At 45.6% G+C, this 16,405-nt stretch overlaps 1 protein-coding gene across 8 annotated transcripts in view; it reads left to right on the top strand.

Moving 5' to 3' along the window:
* The window catches only part of ADAMTS17 (ADAM metallopeptidase with thrombospondin type 1 motif 17), a 359,201-nt gene that overhangs the window by 186,932 nt on the left and 155,864 nt on the right, over positions 1 to 16,405 (top strand). For all 8 annotated transcript variants that reach the window (XM_059912613.1, XM_059912610.1, XM_059912612.1 and 5 more), the window contains exons 9-10: positions 1,367 to 1,507; positions 3,496 to 3,646. In XM_059912613.1, coding sequence (XP_059768596.1) covers positions 1,367 to 1,507; positions 3,496 to 3,646 — 292 coding nt within the window. The remainder of the gene's footprint in view (positions 1 to 1,366; positions 1,508 to 3,495; positions 3,647 to 16,405) is intronic.

Below are 16,405 nucleotides of genomic sequence, written 5' to 3'. Positions count from 1 at the left end.
ATTTTTTACAGTTGTCTGCCCACACCCAACTTGGCAGCCTATTGTAGCTAGTAGCTAAATTAGTTTTCATGAAAACAACTTAACTTTTATTCTCATATTTTGTTGGTTAACACAACATGTAGCCACATGTATTGATTGAAGTAACAGAACTACTGACATAAATAGGTTTGAGTATAAATACTGTTGACCCTTGGTAAGCGTACCCTCAACTATGGGAACAGACACGTGTGGGTGACCAGAGGGGGCCCTGCCTGCCTGGAGCAGGAGCTCGGGTGCCAGGCCGTGTTGTTCCGGGGATGGGGGTGGCATCAGCTAATCCAGCTCCATGTGGGGGTGGCCAAGGGAGCCTCTCTGTATAGGAGCATGGAGTGGCCTGGGGGTGTGCAGAGCAAGAACACAGGGGAATTGATGAAAGATGATCAGAGACGTATGAGGAAAACTGGGAAAATATGGCTGCAGAGAAGCATTTAGAACCTCTTTTCATAGTTACCTCTGTTTGTGTCTGTCTCCTCTTCCATGCTGACTTGAGGTCAGGGATGGCTTATTGTACACCATTGTATCTTCTCCTTCTAGTCCATTCCCAGCACTTGAGAAACCTCTCATAAATATGTTTGAATGAATGAAAGTGTGTGTGTTTTCCACGGGGCTGTTGACAAAGAGTGAGCAATCCTTATGCACAGTGAGTCTCTCCCCTGGAAGTCACGGGTCAGCAGACTGTGGGCCACCTGAACACCTGTGTGTTCTGTGTCTCGGCTTTACCCCACTGACAGCGTGTGTGTGAACTGAGATCATTGTTCAGCTCAAATTGTATGTCAGCCTCCCTCGTCTAAGCCAGCATCCTGGTGTCTTCCAGGTACAACTGGGTGGGAAGGTGACAGGTATGATCTTGGTGGACCCAGCTATAGTGACATGAAAGAAAAGCCATAATTGTTCATGAGTTTTCATAAGTCAAAGTCTTGGTTGGCTCCCACTACACGTTAGCGTAGTGACTTCTCTGCAGGCAATGAAACACTAGATCATTAACGCTAGGATATGTTAATGTGGAAAAGCAAGTCCAAACATCAGAACTATAATATTGCAGTTAATGTAATTGGTTCATTCATTTATTATTCATTTGTTTAGTGAATGCTGTCTGTTACGTGGTCAATCAGTCTCCATTCACTGGCTAAGCAAGTCATCACCCTCTCTGTTTCTCTATAAACTTGTGACTCCTGGTCTGCTCTGTGAGAGTGGCAGAGAACCAGGTATCACCTGTGCCACCTTTTGTGTTTAAGACATGATTTAGGTTAGCATAGTGTGCTAGAACCTGGATGAGGAGATGAGAAGCCTGTAATGAGTGTCCTCTCCCCTCCTTTCCCTTGGGCAGCTTGGGAATGAACCACGATGACGACCACTCCTCCTGCGCTGGCAGGTCCCACATCATGTCGGGAGAGTGGGTGAAAGGCCGGAACCCCAGCGACCTCTCCTGGTCCTCCTGCAGTCGAGATGACCTTGAAAACTTCCTCAAGTAAGTCCTTGAATTGTTCTGTACAATCAACGCAATAGAAAGTACTAAAATACTTCCTAAAGACATGATAGTTGGAGTCCCAGCCAGTGTGAGCAGAAGTGAATCTCTTAGAATTCTCAGCTGGTCAAGCTTCCTCCCAAGTGTGCATCTGGTATGACACTGGGCACCTAGCTGGTGATCATAAATCTTATCGATGGAAATGTCAATGCAGTGACCGTATCTTGACAAGATTTCATTTCACTTCTCTGCATTATTTTGACAGTGGGTGGGCACCACCCTAGTGGCACACTTTGGCTACTGTAGAACAGGGCATTTCCACAACACTCAGGCTGCTTCCCTGGACAGGAGTCCATTTGCTGGGAGGAGGGCTTGCTCACCTTCCTCACGTGTGGGACTGGGATGAGTTTATCTCATAGCCACTTTCTTTCCAGATTGTGTCTGCATCACTCCATTCTCAGACTTCCGTGGAAGAATTGGCCATCTGATGCCAGAACTTTGTCAAACAGAGTCTGTGCTCATATACAATGTGGATCCCTTAGTGTCAGGACCTCAGGGCTGAACTTACAGGTTTGACAGGCAGACCCTGATTGTTTCACCACTTAATTGCATCATCTCTACACCCCATGGAGACTGAAGGGGTCAGTGAGTCTCTCCTACACACAGAGCTTTATAGTCCAATAACACAGTGGAGTGCCCAGTGAACTCAGGGAGGAGGACCAAAGGCATCACTCTGGCTTCATCCTGGGTCTTCTTTCATGAGGTTTCCTGTGATTGGGAAACTAAATGGTACACAGGGCTTAAAAATGGGCTCATTAGGGACTTCCCTGGTGGTCCAGTGGGTAAGACTCCACGTTCCCAGTGCAGGGGGCCCAGGTTCAATCCAGGGTCGGGGAATTAGATCCCACATGCATGCTGCAACTAAAGATCCTGCATGCTGCAACTAAACGTGCCACAGCGAAGATCCCACATGCTGCAACTAAGACCTGGTGTGCCAATAAATAAATAAATAAATAGAAAAAATAATTTTTAAAAATAGCCTCATTAGTTTTAATGTAGGCTATTTCCTACTGAGTACTTGTATCACCAAATCATAATGCAATGTTGGAAGCCACTTGACATTATTTCATTTTACCCAGAAGGGTCAGTGAAACAAAGGTATTTTCATCTGCTCACATACACAGTACTGGTCCCACTGACTTTGTTGAAGTGTCCCATGAGTTTGAGCCCAGGAGAGGTGAACCAGTATCAGCCTGTGTGTATTGCGTGCGTGCAACTCTTTTCTTCAAGAATCTTGGCAAGAGGCTGGGTTTTCTTTTTACTACCATCTGCCTTGTTTTAGGAATTAAAAAATAAAAGCATTCAAGTATTTAACTCCTAATGGAGCCACAGCCACACAACCCCCAGTTTAATTTTTCAGAGCTGTTCTCAACATCTCTGAACATTTCCGTCCTGGTTGAAATCCCCAAGTCCTTTGCACGGTGTGCCACCAGCCAACTTTCATGGCCAGGTGAGGCACCTGGACCAGCCAGCAGCCATGGCCTGACAGGCCCCCCAAGAAAATCTACTGAATTGGAAATAAGCTTGCCTATTTATTTATTTATTTATTTATTTAAAAGAAAACAACCCTACTCCAATTGTTTCTTTATTCATAGTGACTTTTGCTAAAGCCACATTCTAAGAAAATATCATAGGACTCTATTTCAAAAGCATTTTCATCCAAGAAAGCACTCAGACTCCCTGACAAAAATACATTAGCCATGTGGGTGATACGCCCAGGCCCTTTCCTAGTTGCCCAGTTCTCATGGCCTCCGGAGTAAAGATCTGCATTCAGCTATGTGGAAAAAGAGCAAAAAGTGCAGCCCATGTGTCTGGTGCCTGGTCATCTCCCCATAAATAATTTGGAGGTTCCTGCTTCTCAGTGACTGAAAAAGCAGAACAAAAACCTGGGTGGTACATTTGCAAACCAACTTGCCTCTCGGCTGTTTCAGGTCAAAAGTTAGCACTTGTTTGCTGGTCACAGACCCCAGGAGCCAGCACGCGGTGCGCCTGCCCCACAAGCTGCCAGGCATGCACTACAGCGCCAATGAGCAGTGCCAGATCCTCTTTGGCACCAACGCCACCTTCTGCAGAAACATGGAGGTAAGCAGCCTCGGGAGGGGAAGGCTGGCTCAGGAAGGAGCATCTGGCTTCTGTTGGAGGATACAGGCATTTACACTCCACACACACACACACATAAACGTATGTGCATACATGCATGCACATACATGCACACGCATATACCTCATGAGCAACTTCACGGGGCACCCAGAGTGAGCCATGCGCACACATGTGCATGCACACGTACACACACATGCACACATAGGCAGGGGGATGGTTCAGAGTTACTGCTGACACCAATAGCCTAATGTTTTATTTTGTTTTGTTTTTTAATCCAAAGGTGTTTCTTTCTTAGTAGCCTAATGTCTTAACATGAAAACATTAAGACACTAGGAAAAAGTAAATTAACCTATTCTTGGAGGTGATGCAATGTCGCCTGATATCAAACCCGGCACAGATATAGAAGAGAGCTAAAAACTACTGGACGTTGGAGAGTGTCATATTGAGAACATTTAACAAATAATAAATTGATTATATGATAATAGTATTAATAACCCCATTAAAATGTTACCATTTACTGAACAATGCCCACATGCTTTGCCCTAAAGCTTCCAATGTGCCTGATCCCAATTAACCCTTACCACAGACTCCCGAGGTTACTCTCCCCCAGGGTACAGATGATAACATCAAGCCTCAGGGGTGAACTGATCATTCAGAATGCCTTGGCCAGTAGGTAAGTAGAGGATTTGACTCAAGTCTGTTCACCCCCAGAGTGTGCACTTTCTCACCATACTGCAGACAGCTGGGCCACTTCTGTGGGTGGGAGGGATGTGCCCAGGCCCTGGGGCAGGCTATCTCCATGCTGGGGCCCCAGGGGAGGGCCAGAGCAGCCTGTGGTTCAGCCAGCAGTTGGCAGCTGGCTCAAGGATGGATGCAGAGCCGGCACCATCATGGGGCAGGAGGACAGGAGCAGGAGAACCAGCTGGGGATGTGTGGGACTCAGGAGCCACCCAGTGGCAGTCGGCCTGGAGCTCAGGGCAGCATCTAGTCCCAGGGAGGCAGCCTGGAGGGCTGGGTGGGTGCCCAGAGCAAGAACTCAGGACGGGAGCAACTCCAAGACAGAAGGATAGACCGGGACTGTGCCTTCAAAATGAGACCCTGGGATCCCGGCCAGCACAGCAGGTCAGCCTGGACTCCGGGAGGCGGGATGCTGCCTCTTGAGTGTTTCCTGGCTATGCGTGAATTGGTTCAGGAAATCTGGGTGGAATCTGCAGGTGGGGCACTGCCTGCCATTGTTTGGGGTATGGAAAAGGGCCGTGGCTAACAACCAGGCTAGCACCTCCTGCTAGCTGTTTCCTCAGAGGGCATTTATTCACAGGGTTTTCCTGAGTCTTCCTCTTCCATTCCCCTGTGGAGGTGCCAGCAAGGGTCTATCTTCCAGGTCCTGGTAACAGGAAGCTGTCTCCCATTTCACACCCAGCCATGGCTGGGTTGAAGGACACCTCCCTGGGGAGATGGGACCAGCCCCCGGATCCGATCATCCCCAGTGGTCTGCTGCGATGTCTGGTGCTCACCATCAGCCTTGACCGTTAAGGCTTGACCATTGAGGCACTCATTCATGTACCATAGGCTGGCCAAGAGGCATCCTGTTTGTCTGTCCCAGCCTTCAGTCACTTAAAGTGCATGATGGCACAGAACTATCGGAGAGGGCAGGTTTCAGAGGGTCTTTTGATGGTGTGGTAACACCAGGAGATCCATGTGCATGGTACCCCAGTGGAGGATGCCGAGCATTCGAGAAGGGTAGAAGTGCCCCAGGCACCCAGAATGGAGAAGAGGGAAGCACCCAGCTGAGTCAGTGGACACACAGTGGCCACTCTGCCCACTGTGGAGTCTTCCCTGGCCAACAGGATTGACTGGGGTGGAAGCTGGACAGAGGCTGCCTCCTCCCAAAGAGCCACAGCCATTGCCTTCTAGGAGCCAGGCTGTTGCACATCAGTTGGGTGAGGAGAGATAGGAGGAGGGAGGTACAACTACTAGTGGCTCGTGATCTTCTAGGCTAGACTCTTTCCATGCACTGTCACATGAAACCCTGACTGCAACCCTTGAGGGCAGGGGCTTTGAACTCCACTTAGCAGATGAGAAAACAGAGGCTGAGAGAGGCTAGGTAATGGACCAAGGTCACTCAGCCAGAAAGGGATGGGCTGGAGACCAAGCCCAGGTGTGACTATTCCTGCAGGAGAAAAGGCAGGCTCCATTCATTCAAAGACAGATTCCAAAGGAGAGAAAGGTAACCTGGTATTTTATTTTCCTTCATTAGCATCTTTTTGTTTGAAGAGGACAGTGAGAGGTCAGCAAGGCATGTTCAGCTCAGCTGTGTTGCTCCTTTCTCCCTAGAAGCTCAAAATACAACTATATAAAGTGAGATCTTTTGTTTTGTAAGTTAAAATGCAGCTGAACATTTATTCCTACAGCTCACCAAGAACCATGAAATATGCTTTCCTGCTTGCCTTTTCCTTGAGAATTCCACCAGTACCAAAATAAAGTTGACATTTTCCTCCCCAAATCCTAGCAGTGTTACCGACCAGGTTTCTTGGCCTCCTTAATCCATAGAAACTGATCAGAGGCCAGACAAGAATTTCAGGCAAGGCTTTATTGGGGCCCCTGCTACAGCATGGGGGTAGTGAGAACAAGTAACAGGTTCCTTTGCTTGCTCGCTCCCTGAGGGTTCCTTATATGGGGTGAGGGTAGGGGCGGATCCAGGGGTCGGGCTGGAGGGGTGGCCTAGGTGATTTGACCACCCCTTTGGTGGTGTTGTGTGCAGGGGGCATGTGCAGCATCCTGCTTCTGCTCCCGACACCCTGTTTTTGCTCCTGGCTTTTCAGAAGTGGCAGTTGGTTTGCTTTGGTCTTTTTGTATCTTGCTGTCCAGAATTTGCCCCAAATGTGCATGCACATGGTTGGTTTGTTTGTTTGTTTTTAATTAATTAATTAATTAATTTGGCTGTGCCGGGTCTTAGTTGCTGCACGCGAGATCTTTTAGTTGCGGCATGAGAACTCTTCGTTGCGGCATGCGGGATCTAGTTCCCTGACCAGGGATTGAACCTGGGCCCCCTGCATTGGGAGCGTGCACTCTTAGCCACTGGACCACCAGGGAAGTCTGCACACAGTTATTTTTAGTTCCTTATAGTTTTTTTGTATTTTGTTGCTTGAGGAGACATTTGTCCAGGTGCAAGCACTGCAGCAGAGGGTCCCAGGTCCCAGGTCCCAGCCTGTCTCGGCAGGAGTGACTCCTTAGGGGTGTGGAGGTGCTCAACTGACTCAGCATCAGCCTTAGCTGGTGGTGATCATCCTGCTTGCAAGGCTGGTGGTGCTTCCTTCAGCACAAATCTACCAGTTAGAAAGCAGTAACTTCTCACGCTGGGGAAAATGTCATACTAATGCCAAAGAGGCACTGGTGGATGAGAGAGGCAGTTGCCTGCTGGGACCCAGGACTTGGGGATGCTGCCCTAGGCCTAGGACACATCGTTGGAATCTCACCCAGGCACCACCCTGTGGGATTCTAAAGCTCACTTGATTGGTGTTTTGCTCATTTGTGCGTTTATAGGTCTGTGTTTCAGTTGATGTTCAGTATAACAGGAGGCACACATATGTTGTACTGTTCCTTTCTTCCCCCTGTAAAACAGACTCTGGTGCTGGGATGAGCCTCGTTCTCTTCCTCCTGGTCCTCATCCCCTTATTCACTCCCTTTCATCTATTCTGTTCCAGTTCTACTTGCCTTCCTCCTCTTCCTCGAACCCACAAGGCACGCTCCTGGTGGGGATGCACTCTGCTTCCTGCTGGCTGTTTCCTCTACCTGGACGGTCTTCTCTCAGTTGTCCACGTGACTGAGCCCCTCATCTTTTTTGAGTTTTTTATTTGTTTGTTTGTTTGTTCAAATGTAATGTCCTCAAGGAAGCCTACCACCCTATTTAAAATTTCCATCAGGTAACTCTCCCCTGCCACCTTTGTGGCACCCAGATCTCCTGATCCCCTAAGGGAAAACCCTGCTTTCATAAACTTATCATCTTTTAACATGCTATATAATTTGCTTGTTTATATGACTATTGTTTTGATAATCTCCCTCTTCTAGATTTTAAATCCTTCAAGGGCAATAATCTTACTTTTCCTCAACAATATTTTCCAACTGCCTCAGCCAGTGCCTGGCACATAGTAGATGTTCAAGTATGTGTTGCTCTGAAATCCATTCATGACCCTAACAGTAAATTTAAGTTCTTATGTGACTTCACCCAACCACTGATGAGACTGGACAAGTTCACAGGCAAGGGAGAAACCCTTACAGGCCTCCCCGTAAAATGAATTGGCTCTCTAAGCCTGAGTCCACATTTCTCCATCTGGTTCACCAACATACATGTAAGACTCTGTCAAATATCTTGCAAGGGTTCATACACACCTTTCCTGTGGCTTCCTCCCAGGGCAGTACAAGTCTGGTAGTGAGAGACTGCAGCCTGATTCCTAGTGGCCGGGTCTCTCTCTGTGCATTAATTAATATCCTCATTGTTAAAATCTGAGACTCCTGGTGAGTTAATACACGTAAGGTGCTGAGAACTGGGTCTATCACAAAGTAAGCACCCAATCATTTGAGCTGATGAATGTGTTGCTGTTACCTTTCTGGATAACACTGGCTCCCCACTGTGGGGGCACAGAACTAATCTATCTTTGTACATCTCCAGGATCAGCATTTTTCTATATTGAACTCCTCAGGGCCATGAAAAATTAAGCATTATACAAAACTCCAGAGACCTTTAGCGCCAACCGAAATGTCATGTAATCCAATGCCCAATTGATCTCTATAACCATCATTATTCTTTAATGCCCTTGAGGATTGAAATGGATGTCATGTAATGAAATGATCATGGTCCCAATATTGCCTTTAAATTTCTTATCCTGACATCTGCCTTCGGCCAAGATGGAGTATCAGGGACCAGATTTATCCTCCCACCTGAAGCAACTAAGAAATCAGATGAAATATATGAAACAACGATTTTCAAGACAGTGGCCATCAAGCAAGGAAGGACTGTGATCCTTGGGAGATGTGAAACAAATGAGGTGAACCCTCTGATTGTCCTGGCGTACTGCCTGGGCAGTCTTCAGGCTGTGGCATAGAGAGGGAGGGCTGTGAAGAAGCAGCAGACTTCTTGAGTTGAAGAAACAGAGCCAGGAGTACTGGGAGGCTGAGGCAGCTAGTGTTCACAGAGCAGAGTACCACAGACAAAAGAGCTTTACAAAGAGAGAACCTCAGAAATCTGCACAGGATCTGCACGAATCTTCAGTTTAGTACTGAGAAACGCATGTGTGTGAGAAAACTACCCAAGGCCAGGAAAAGAACCATCTGAAAATCTTAGGGGGAACAATCTCTGAGGCTCACATGGGCATCAAGTAGTGTACACAGAAGGGTGTTGTATCAGTAGAGTGGCAAAACTAGCCCCACACTAAATGCTGATCTGGTCCCACCCAATAAAGCTTAAAAGCAAAATCTGAAAGGATCAAACTGTTTCCAAGTAACTTAGCCAAGTCCTAGAACAAAGCTCAGAAACATTTATAGAAATACAAAACCAGCACTCAGTAAAATAAAATTCACAATGTCTAGCATCAAATAAAAAATTACCAGGCCTTCAAAGGAGCAGGAAAATACATCCATAATGAGGAGAAAAATCAATCAAAACTGACCTAGAAATGACACAGGTGATAGAATTAGTAGACAAAGGCATTAAAACAATAGTTATAACCATATTCCAGGTTCAGGAAGGTAGCAAAAAGAAAGATTGAACATGTTAAGTAGAGATATGGAAGATATGGAAAAGATCCTACTGGTATTTCTAGAAATGAAAACTACAATATTTAAGATGAAAGATACCCTACTTGAGATTTCTGGCAAATGAGAGATTACAGAAGAGATGACTGCTGAAGATAAAGCAATTGAAGCTATCCAAAGTGAAACACAATGAGAAAAAAGACTGAAAACAAAGAGAACTGTGGGACTTCAGGTGGCCTAAGACATATGTGATTGATGCCCTGAAGGAGGTGAGAGAGAGAGGACTAAAATAATATTTAAAGAAGTAATTGCTGACAGTTTTTTCAAATTTGATGAAAATCACAAGCCCACAGATCCAAGATGCTCAATGAACCCCAAGAAACATGAAGAAATCCAGACCAAAGCTCATCATAATCAAATTGCTTAAAAGTGGTGATGAAGAGAAAATCTTAAAAGAGCCAGAGGAAAAAAGACAAGTTATGTAGAGATAAACCAAGGTAGGAACGACAGCATATTTCTCATTAGAAACAATGCAAGTGAAGAAAGACCATGGAGCAGCATCTTTAAAGCTCTGAAAGAAAAAAAGCCTGCCACCTTAGAATTCTACACCTTTTTAATAGGAAAAAAAAATTACTACCAACTAGATGCCATGAAAAAGAAGGACAACACTCATAGCCAGGAGTTTTAGGGGAATGAATATCGTGAAGACGTTACAACTCCAAAAATCTGGAGGAATTTCTTAAAAACCACACACATGCATGCCAGTTGGGAACGCTGCTGTCTGTGTTCCCAAGTCCTGGCTCCCCCAAGGCTGTGTCCATGAGGAGGACTTCCCTGGCAACCCCCTCAGCTTGCATTCCTGCACCGGGCCTTCGGGGGTAGCTTGGAAAAGCACAGAAACATTAATGAGGCAAGTGGGTTGTGTGTGCGTGCATGTGTGTGAATCTTCTGTCTTAAAACATTTCTAGAACTTTAAGCCTATTACAGAAAAGAAAATAATAATGGGGTGTAACACAGTATGGACGCTGCCAAGGGAATAAAACCACAAAACACATTGGTGCTTCAAGAGTTGAACATTTTCTTTTTCTGGAATACAGACCATAAAAATAAGAAGAAAAGAAACTGGATAGATTATATTTTGAGAAAAATACTAACCACCATGACTACTGGTGGGCAGTTTTCATTTTGCTGCTGCCTCTTACGAGGAACAAAATCTTATCCTTGGCGGAAGGTAGAGGATACGGTCTCAGGGGATCACGTTTCTCATGGACGCATCTTTGTTATTGTGTAAAAGCAGGGGTTCTGAGCTAGGGTCTGCAGATAGATTTCAGAGAATTTGTGAACAGGGATAGGGAAAAGATCACATCCTTATTTTTCTCCAACCTGTAACCAAAATGAGTATTTCCTTCCATAATGAGTGTGGGCAATAAGCCACAGCAGTCTCAGCAGTACCTGTGACTGTCACGTGATTAGGAATCACAGATCCTTTTCATACTGCATGAAAGTTGTAGCAGCTATTTGGAATTATCATTTATACTCATGACTAGTTTAAAATTACAGTTGTTATTAGACCTAGGGCCAGATCTTATATAATGTGTTGACTAGGAAACACATGTGTTACTATATTAAAAATTTGTATTTTGCATTATATTTGAACTTAATTGTTTTGTTGCTAAACTTATGTATTTTATAATTATGCACTGACCAATATTATTCTGAGAAGGGTTCACAGGCTCCACCATATACTTCAGAGTACAAGGCCAGGTGCTGGGTGCTAGGCAGTGGCCAGTCAGCATTTGCTCCCCAAGGGACGGGCTGCCTTTCTGTGACTATTCCTCTTCTTTAGGTGGAATTTTCAATACTGAACTTCCTTCTGATTGGACTTCTGTGTGTGTTCTTCTTTTGGCATTCACAATTCGTAACCATTTTAAGACCAAACAAAATTAAGAGCCACTTCCTTATCCAAGGGTATAGGGTAAATAACTTTGGAAAAACATTACAGTTGCTTTGGGAGCAGCCTAGCTTCAAATATTTCTGCTCTCTTAAACATTTGCATACCAGAGAATGAAGAAAAATTAAAATACAGTCCATTTTCATTTCTAGGGCTCTGGAGATCCCCACACCATCATCATTGCATCTTTCATGTCTGTCTGCAGAATGTGGGTATTGTAAGGCACAAAGCTGTCTGTGGAAATATGAACTACCAAAGGAAAAAAAATTGGCATCAATAGCTGGCATTTGTTGCAGAAGTTGTTGGCAAATATAGCTGTCTCCTCTTTTAGCCAATGGTAATGTGATGGTTTTAATTCAATAAAGCATTTCAAGAAAGTCCAAACATTAAAAGTTATAAACATTGGATGGTAAATATTTATTAGAAAGGGGAAATGAACTTTATGCAATTAGCCCAATCCATCTTTTTTTATGATTACAAGTTCCTCCTGTCTACATCAGCAAAGTCGCTTGCAAAGCAAAGTCATTATTTAACAAGACTTAAAGCTATTTAAGGTCAGATATTCTGCCAGGTGAAACAGAGGGTGAGAAGGCCGGAAGTAGTTATTATCAGCTGAGAGGAAGAGTATGCCATTGCTACTGGAGACAGAAGCAAGAAGTGGGGAGTTAGGGTAACGTTCTGCCAAGGATCATGGCATCACAAAGCCCTCAACCCTTTTCAATATGAAAGAGAAATTTATCTGTCCCCCCTCCTCACCTGGTTCCTGGAGATTCTTAGTTGAAAGGTGCTATGTAATGACTACTTGTCCCTCCATCCTTCCTGCACCTCAGCAAAACATGCCACCATCACTGCTCCAAAGCACATGCCTGACTGCCCCACGGGGAAAGGAAGGTGCTGGGAAGTGATGCATAACAGCCTCATTGGTTGACTTGAGCAGGGATGTGCCAATGTGTCATGGTGTGCGCAGTGGACTGAGACGTGCATATTATGCTGTTTTTTAAAAAAAATATTGAGCACAGAAGCTATAAGCCAGTTGTTGCAGGAAGGCAACAGTGTCTAGAATGGTAATCAGCATTAGAGGGTCTTATGCATTCATTTCTACCTAATGTTCGCTTCTTTGCTCTTTTGCATTTAATTCTTCTGGCCTTCAGCACACCATGGAGGTGCTGTCCATATCACACAGTGGTTAAGAAGATGGGTTCTCCAGTCATGCTGCCCAGGGTCATGTCCTGCCTCCATCTCTTGAGCATGTTACGTAGTCTCTCTATGCCTCCGTTTTCTAATCTGCAGAATGGGAAAAATAATTCTACTTAACACAGCATAGAGTTGTTATGAGGGTTAAGTAACAAATGAACTAGAGCACTTAGCACACAGTAGGTGCTCAGTAAACATTAGCTGTATCATTTTTTCCATCAACTCATTTCCTGGAGTCAGTGGTAGAGGACATGCTGTTTAGCTGACAGTCTCGTTGCCTGGTCCTTTTCTGCATCTGTCCCTGTCTGTCCTCACTACTCCTCCTGCCACTCTGGGAGCCTGTAACCTCCAGGAATTGCTCTCCAGGGTCCAGTATCTCTCTCTTGGTGTGCTTCCAGTCCCGAGGCTGGGAAGCCTCTTTCTGTCCTTTCCCAAGTCCCAGGGAGACTCTCATGGTCTTCTTGATGAATGTGGTATCCAGGAAGCTCAGGGTGTTGGAATTCCACCTTGGAACCAACAGTATTCTTTTCTCTGATGTTGGTCGTTTCTAAACCTGGTGGGTCATTAGAATCTCCTCCAGAGAATGGCAGCAGTGTGTGTGCCTCACTCCAGACCTTCTGTGTTAGAATCTCTGGGGGACGGGCTTCAGCTATTTCTTTTTATTCAGCTTCCCCGGAGATTCTCAGGCTCAGCCTGGTTTGGAATCTGCTGATCTAAATGAAACCTGCCCCTTTAATGCCAGTGTACCTGGCCGGGGGCAGTGGGGGGGGGGGGTGGCTGGTGGACCAGGAGCCTTGCCCTGCTCCTCTCAGAGAGACAGGGCCTGGCTGGATGCCAGGTCGAAAGCCGCTTGCCCGCCTCAGTCTCGGCTTCCTGCCCAGCATCTGCCACCTCTCTCAGAACTGTTGAACTTTGGCAGTAGAGGGCCCCAATTTTCCAGAAGTGTTTGAACCTTTACAGTGGACTGCCTCCTCACAGAGCTCTCCAGACTTTGCAAGTTGTGTGTTATCCTTCACTTCTTGCCCACCCTCCTTGCCAGCTGAGTGCCCAGTGCCCCAGCCCTACCCTCACCCAGCAGCACCCACCCCAGGTGTCCCCAGCCAGGTGACAGTCTCTGCACCCTTCAGGAACATGGAAGGAGTAACCAGCCTTCCAGAAGTGGGGCTGGCACGCTGGCCTGGGGGAAGGCTTCAAACCACAGTAGTTATGTGTGGAAATTTTGGATGAGTAATTTTTCATCCAGCTCTTAGCATTTTATCTCCCTTTTGGCTTATGTTATCAGCAACAGATTTCTGAGGGCTTTTACATAACCATTCCCTTCAGTATTGTCTTGAGTCAGAGCTGCTCTCCAAACAGTGCATGAAGAGTGTCAAAATAACCTTGAGAGTACTTAAGAGGGAGACCACCAGGTGAAGAAAACGACAAAGCCTTGAAGGGCTTTGTGTGAGCAGTCGTGTCTTTGTCCTGGGAAATTCAGACCTTCCCCGCATTTCCATGGTACTCCAAGGAAGGAAGCTCGGCCCAGGCTTATTTGTCATGCAGCACCTTGAGGAATTCTGCGGCATTCTCCACACGACTTTCAACAAACCTTAAATGTGGCTAGTGAGGTAACAGATGCTAGAACCAGGGATCCATTTTCTTTTCCTTGCTCTTTGGACTGGACCCATGGCTTTCCATTTCATTTAAGCCAAAGATTAAGCTTCCCAACAATGCTTGCTGATAAAACACCTTGGGCAGGGGGCACAGAGCAGTCCATTCCACCGCAAATAAGACAGGGATGAGCTCTGAAGGCCGGCTGACGGAGAGGATGCAAGATCAGAGGTGGGTGGGTGGGGGAGTGGGGAGAGGAAACTGGGGACCCATAGGCAGTATAACCAATGGGTAAGAGTGTGTTCTGTGGTCAGGACAGGTTCCAGCCCTGTGGCTTGGGCAGGTCACTTAATTCTATTTCCTCATCTGCAAAATGTGAGTAGTGACAGTTTCTGTCTCATGAAGTTGTGTGAGTAGTAATGAGGAATTCTGGTAAAGCTTTTAGCCTGATGCCTGGGCTGGGTAAATGCTTAGAATGTGTCAGCTTTTCTCTTTCTCTGCTGAAGCCTTGCACTGCTTGACATATGAATTTATTTTGTTCATTCATTCATTCGTTGATTCACTCAGCATGTCTTCTTTGGGTCTGTACCATGTGCTGCCAGATGTGTGCTAATGAGATGAGGAGGCGATAAGACACAGCTGCTGCCCCCCAGGAGTTCAGGATCGAGGGGCGAGGGGGTGGGAGGTGAGACACATGGGACTGTCAGCCACGGGACCAGTTAGGTTGGAGCACTCTTAGAACCCATCAGGGTTCTTCCTGCTGGGAATGGAGAAAAGGAGGAAAGACTTCACAAGGGTGGGGAAGAATATGGCAGGTGATTTCCTGGCTCTCTGTTAAGATAATTTAGCCCTGGTCCCTTCCCTGGCCTGAGTGCTCTTGAGGGCAGGCAGCAGGTCATTCTCCCTGTCCATGCTCTGTCTCCAGTAGGGGTGAACGGCCTGCAGGGAGGTGGGCCTGGAGCAGGGCCAGCGAGGTCACCGAGTGTCTGTGGACTATGGGTAGTCAGGTGCAGACAGGGAAAAGTGAGGGGCAGGAGCTAAATAAATGTGGAGCTGTGTCGTAGGAGTTTTAGTCCTGAAGGGAGTGAGGTATGGTTTAAGTCAAGATCTGTGTTTTCAGAAGATTTTGCAAGTGTGTTGAGCATGAAAAAGATTATAGTCAAGAAGACCTTCTAGGAACTATTGCAGCTGTCCAGCTGAGAGAGGAAGAGGATAAAACAAGGCAGTGGCATTGAGGGTAAAAAGAAAGAATTCACTCTGGAAAAGCCACATTTGCCATTTTTAGTTTGTCTAATCAGTTCTTTGTAAATATGCACTGTGAGCACTAAATAATTACAGCAAAGACCATCTCCACCACAGATGGTTGGTTGATTATCTGTGTGACTTTTCAGAATTATTTTCTGAATAATCAATATATGCCCAAGGTATAAAATCCAGAATTAACCATTTATATGTTTCCTTTTTCATGCTAATATTAGCATGCTACCATACTGATGTGCATCTTGCTTTTTTCTCTTAACAGTACATTTTAGAGTTGTTTAATACCAATGAAAATTGAGTTGCTCCATTTTTTTTGTTTTTTTTTTTAACCACAGATTGTGTTATTTTTAAAACTTTTTATTGTGAGGTAATTTTAGACCTAAAGAAGAGTTACAAAAATAGTACAGAAAGTATACACTTTTTACCCAGCTTCCTTCTCTGTTCACATCTTACATTATCAAAGTCAGGAAATTACTGTGGTATGATATTAACTAACATACATTCAGATTTCACCAGTTTCCTCACTATTCTCCTTTTTCTGTACCAGGGTCCCATTTTGCATTTAGTTGTCAGGTCTCCTTTGTCTCCTCCCATCTGTGGCAGTTCCTCAGTCTTTCTGGGTCTTTCATGACCTTGACACTTGAAGAGTACCAGTTTGGGTTTGTCTGATGTTTTCTCAGTGCTTGGATTGGGGTTATGCATTATCAAGGAGACCACAGATGTGCCGTGGTCTTATTACTGGTGCTGTTACTCTCAGTCACCTGGTTAGGGTGGTGTCTTGCAGTCTTCTCCACTGTAACTTACTGGTTTTCCTTTTGTTATTACTTTTGAGTTGATCTGCATCCGAGTATCCTGATCCCAAGCGCTACTGACATCTGGGGCTGGATCATTCTTTGTTGTGGGGTTGTTTTGTGCCCAGTAGGATGTTTAGTCTCTACCGACTATAAGTCAGGAGCATCCCCCTATTTGGGACAATAGAAAAAAGTCTTCAGATG

The sequence above is a fragment of the Balaenoptera ricei genome, chromosome 2, assembly GCF_028023285.1.
Source record: "Balaenoptera ricei isolate mBalRic1 chromosome 2, mBalRic1.hap2, whole genome shotgun sequence".
NCBI lineage: Eukaryota > Metazoa > Chordata > Mammalia > Artiodactyla > Balaenopteridae > Balaenoptera > Balaenoptera ricei.
Note: the sequence above shows the minus strand (reverse complement) of the source record. Positions and strands in the feature narration are given on the sequence as shown.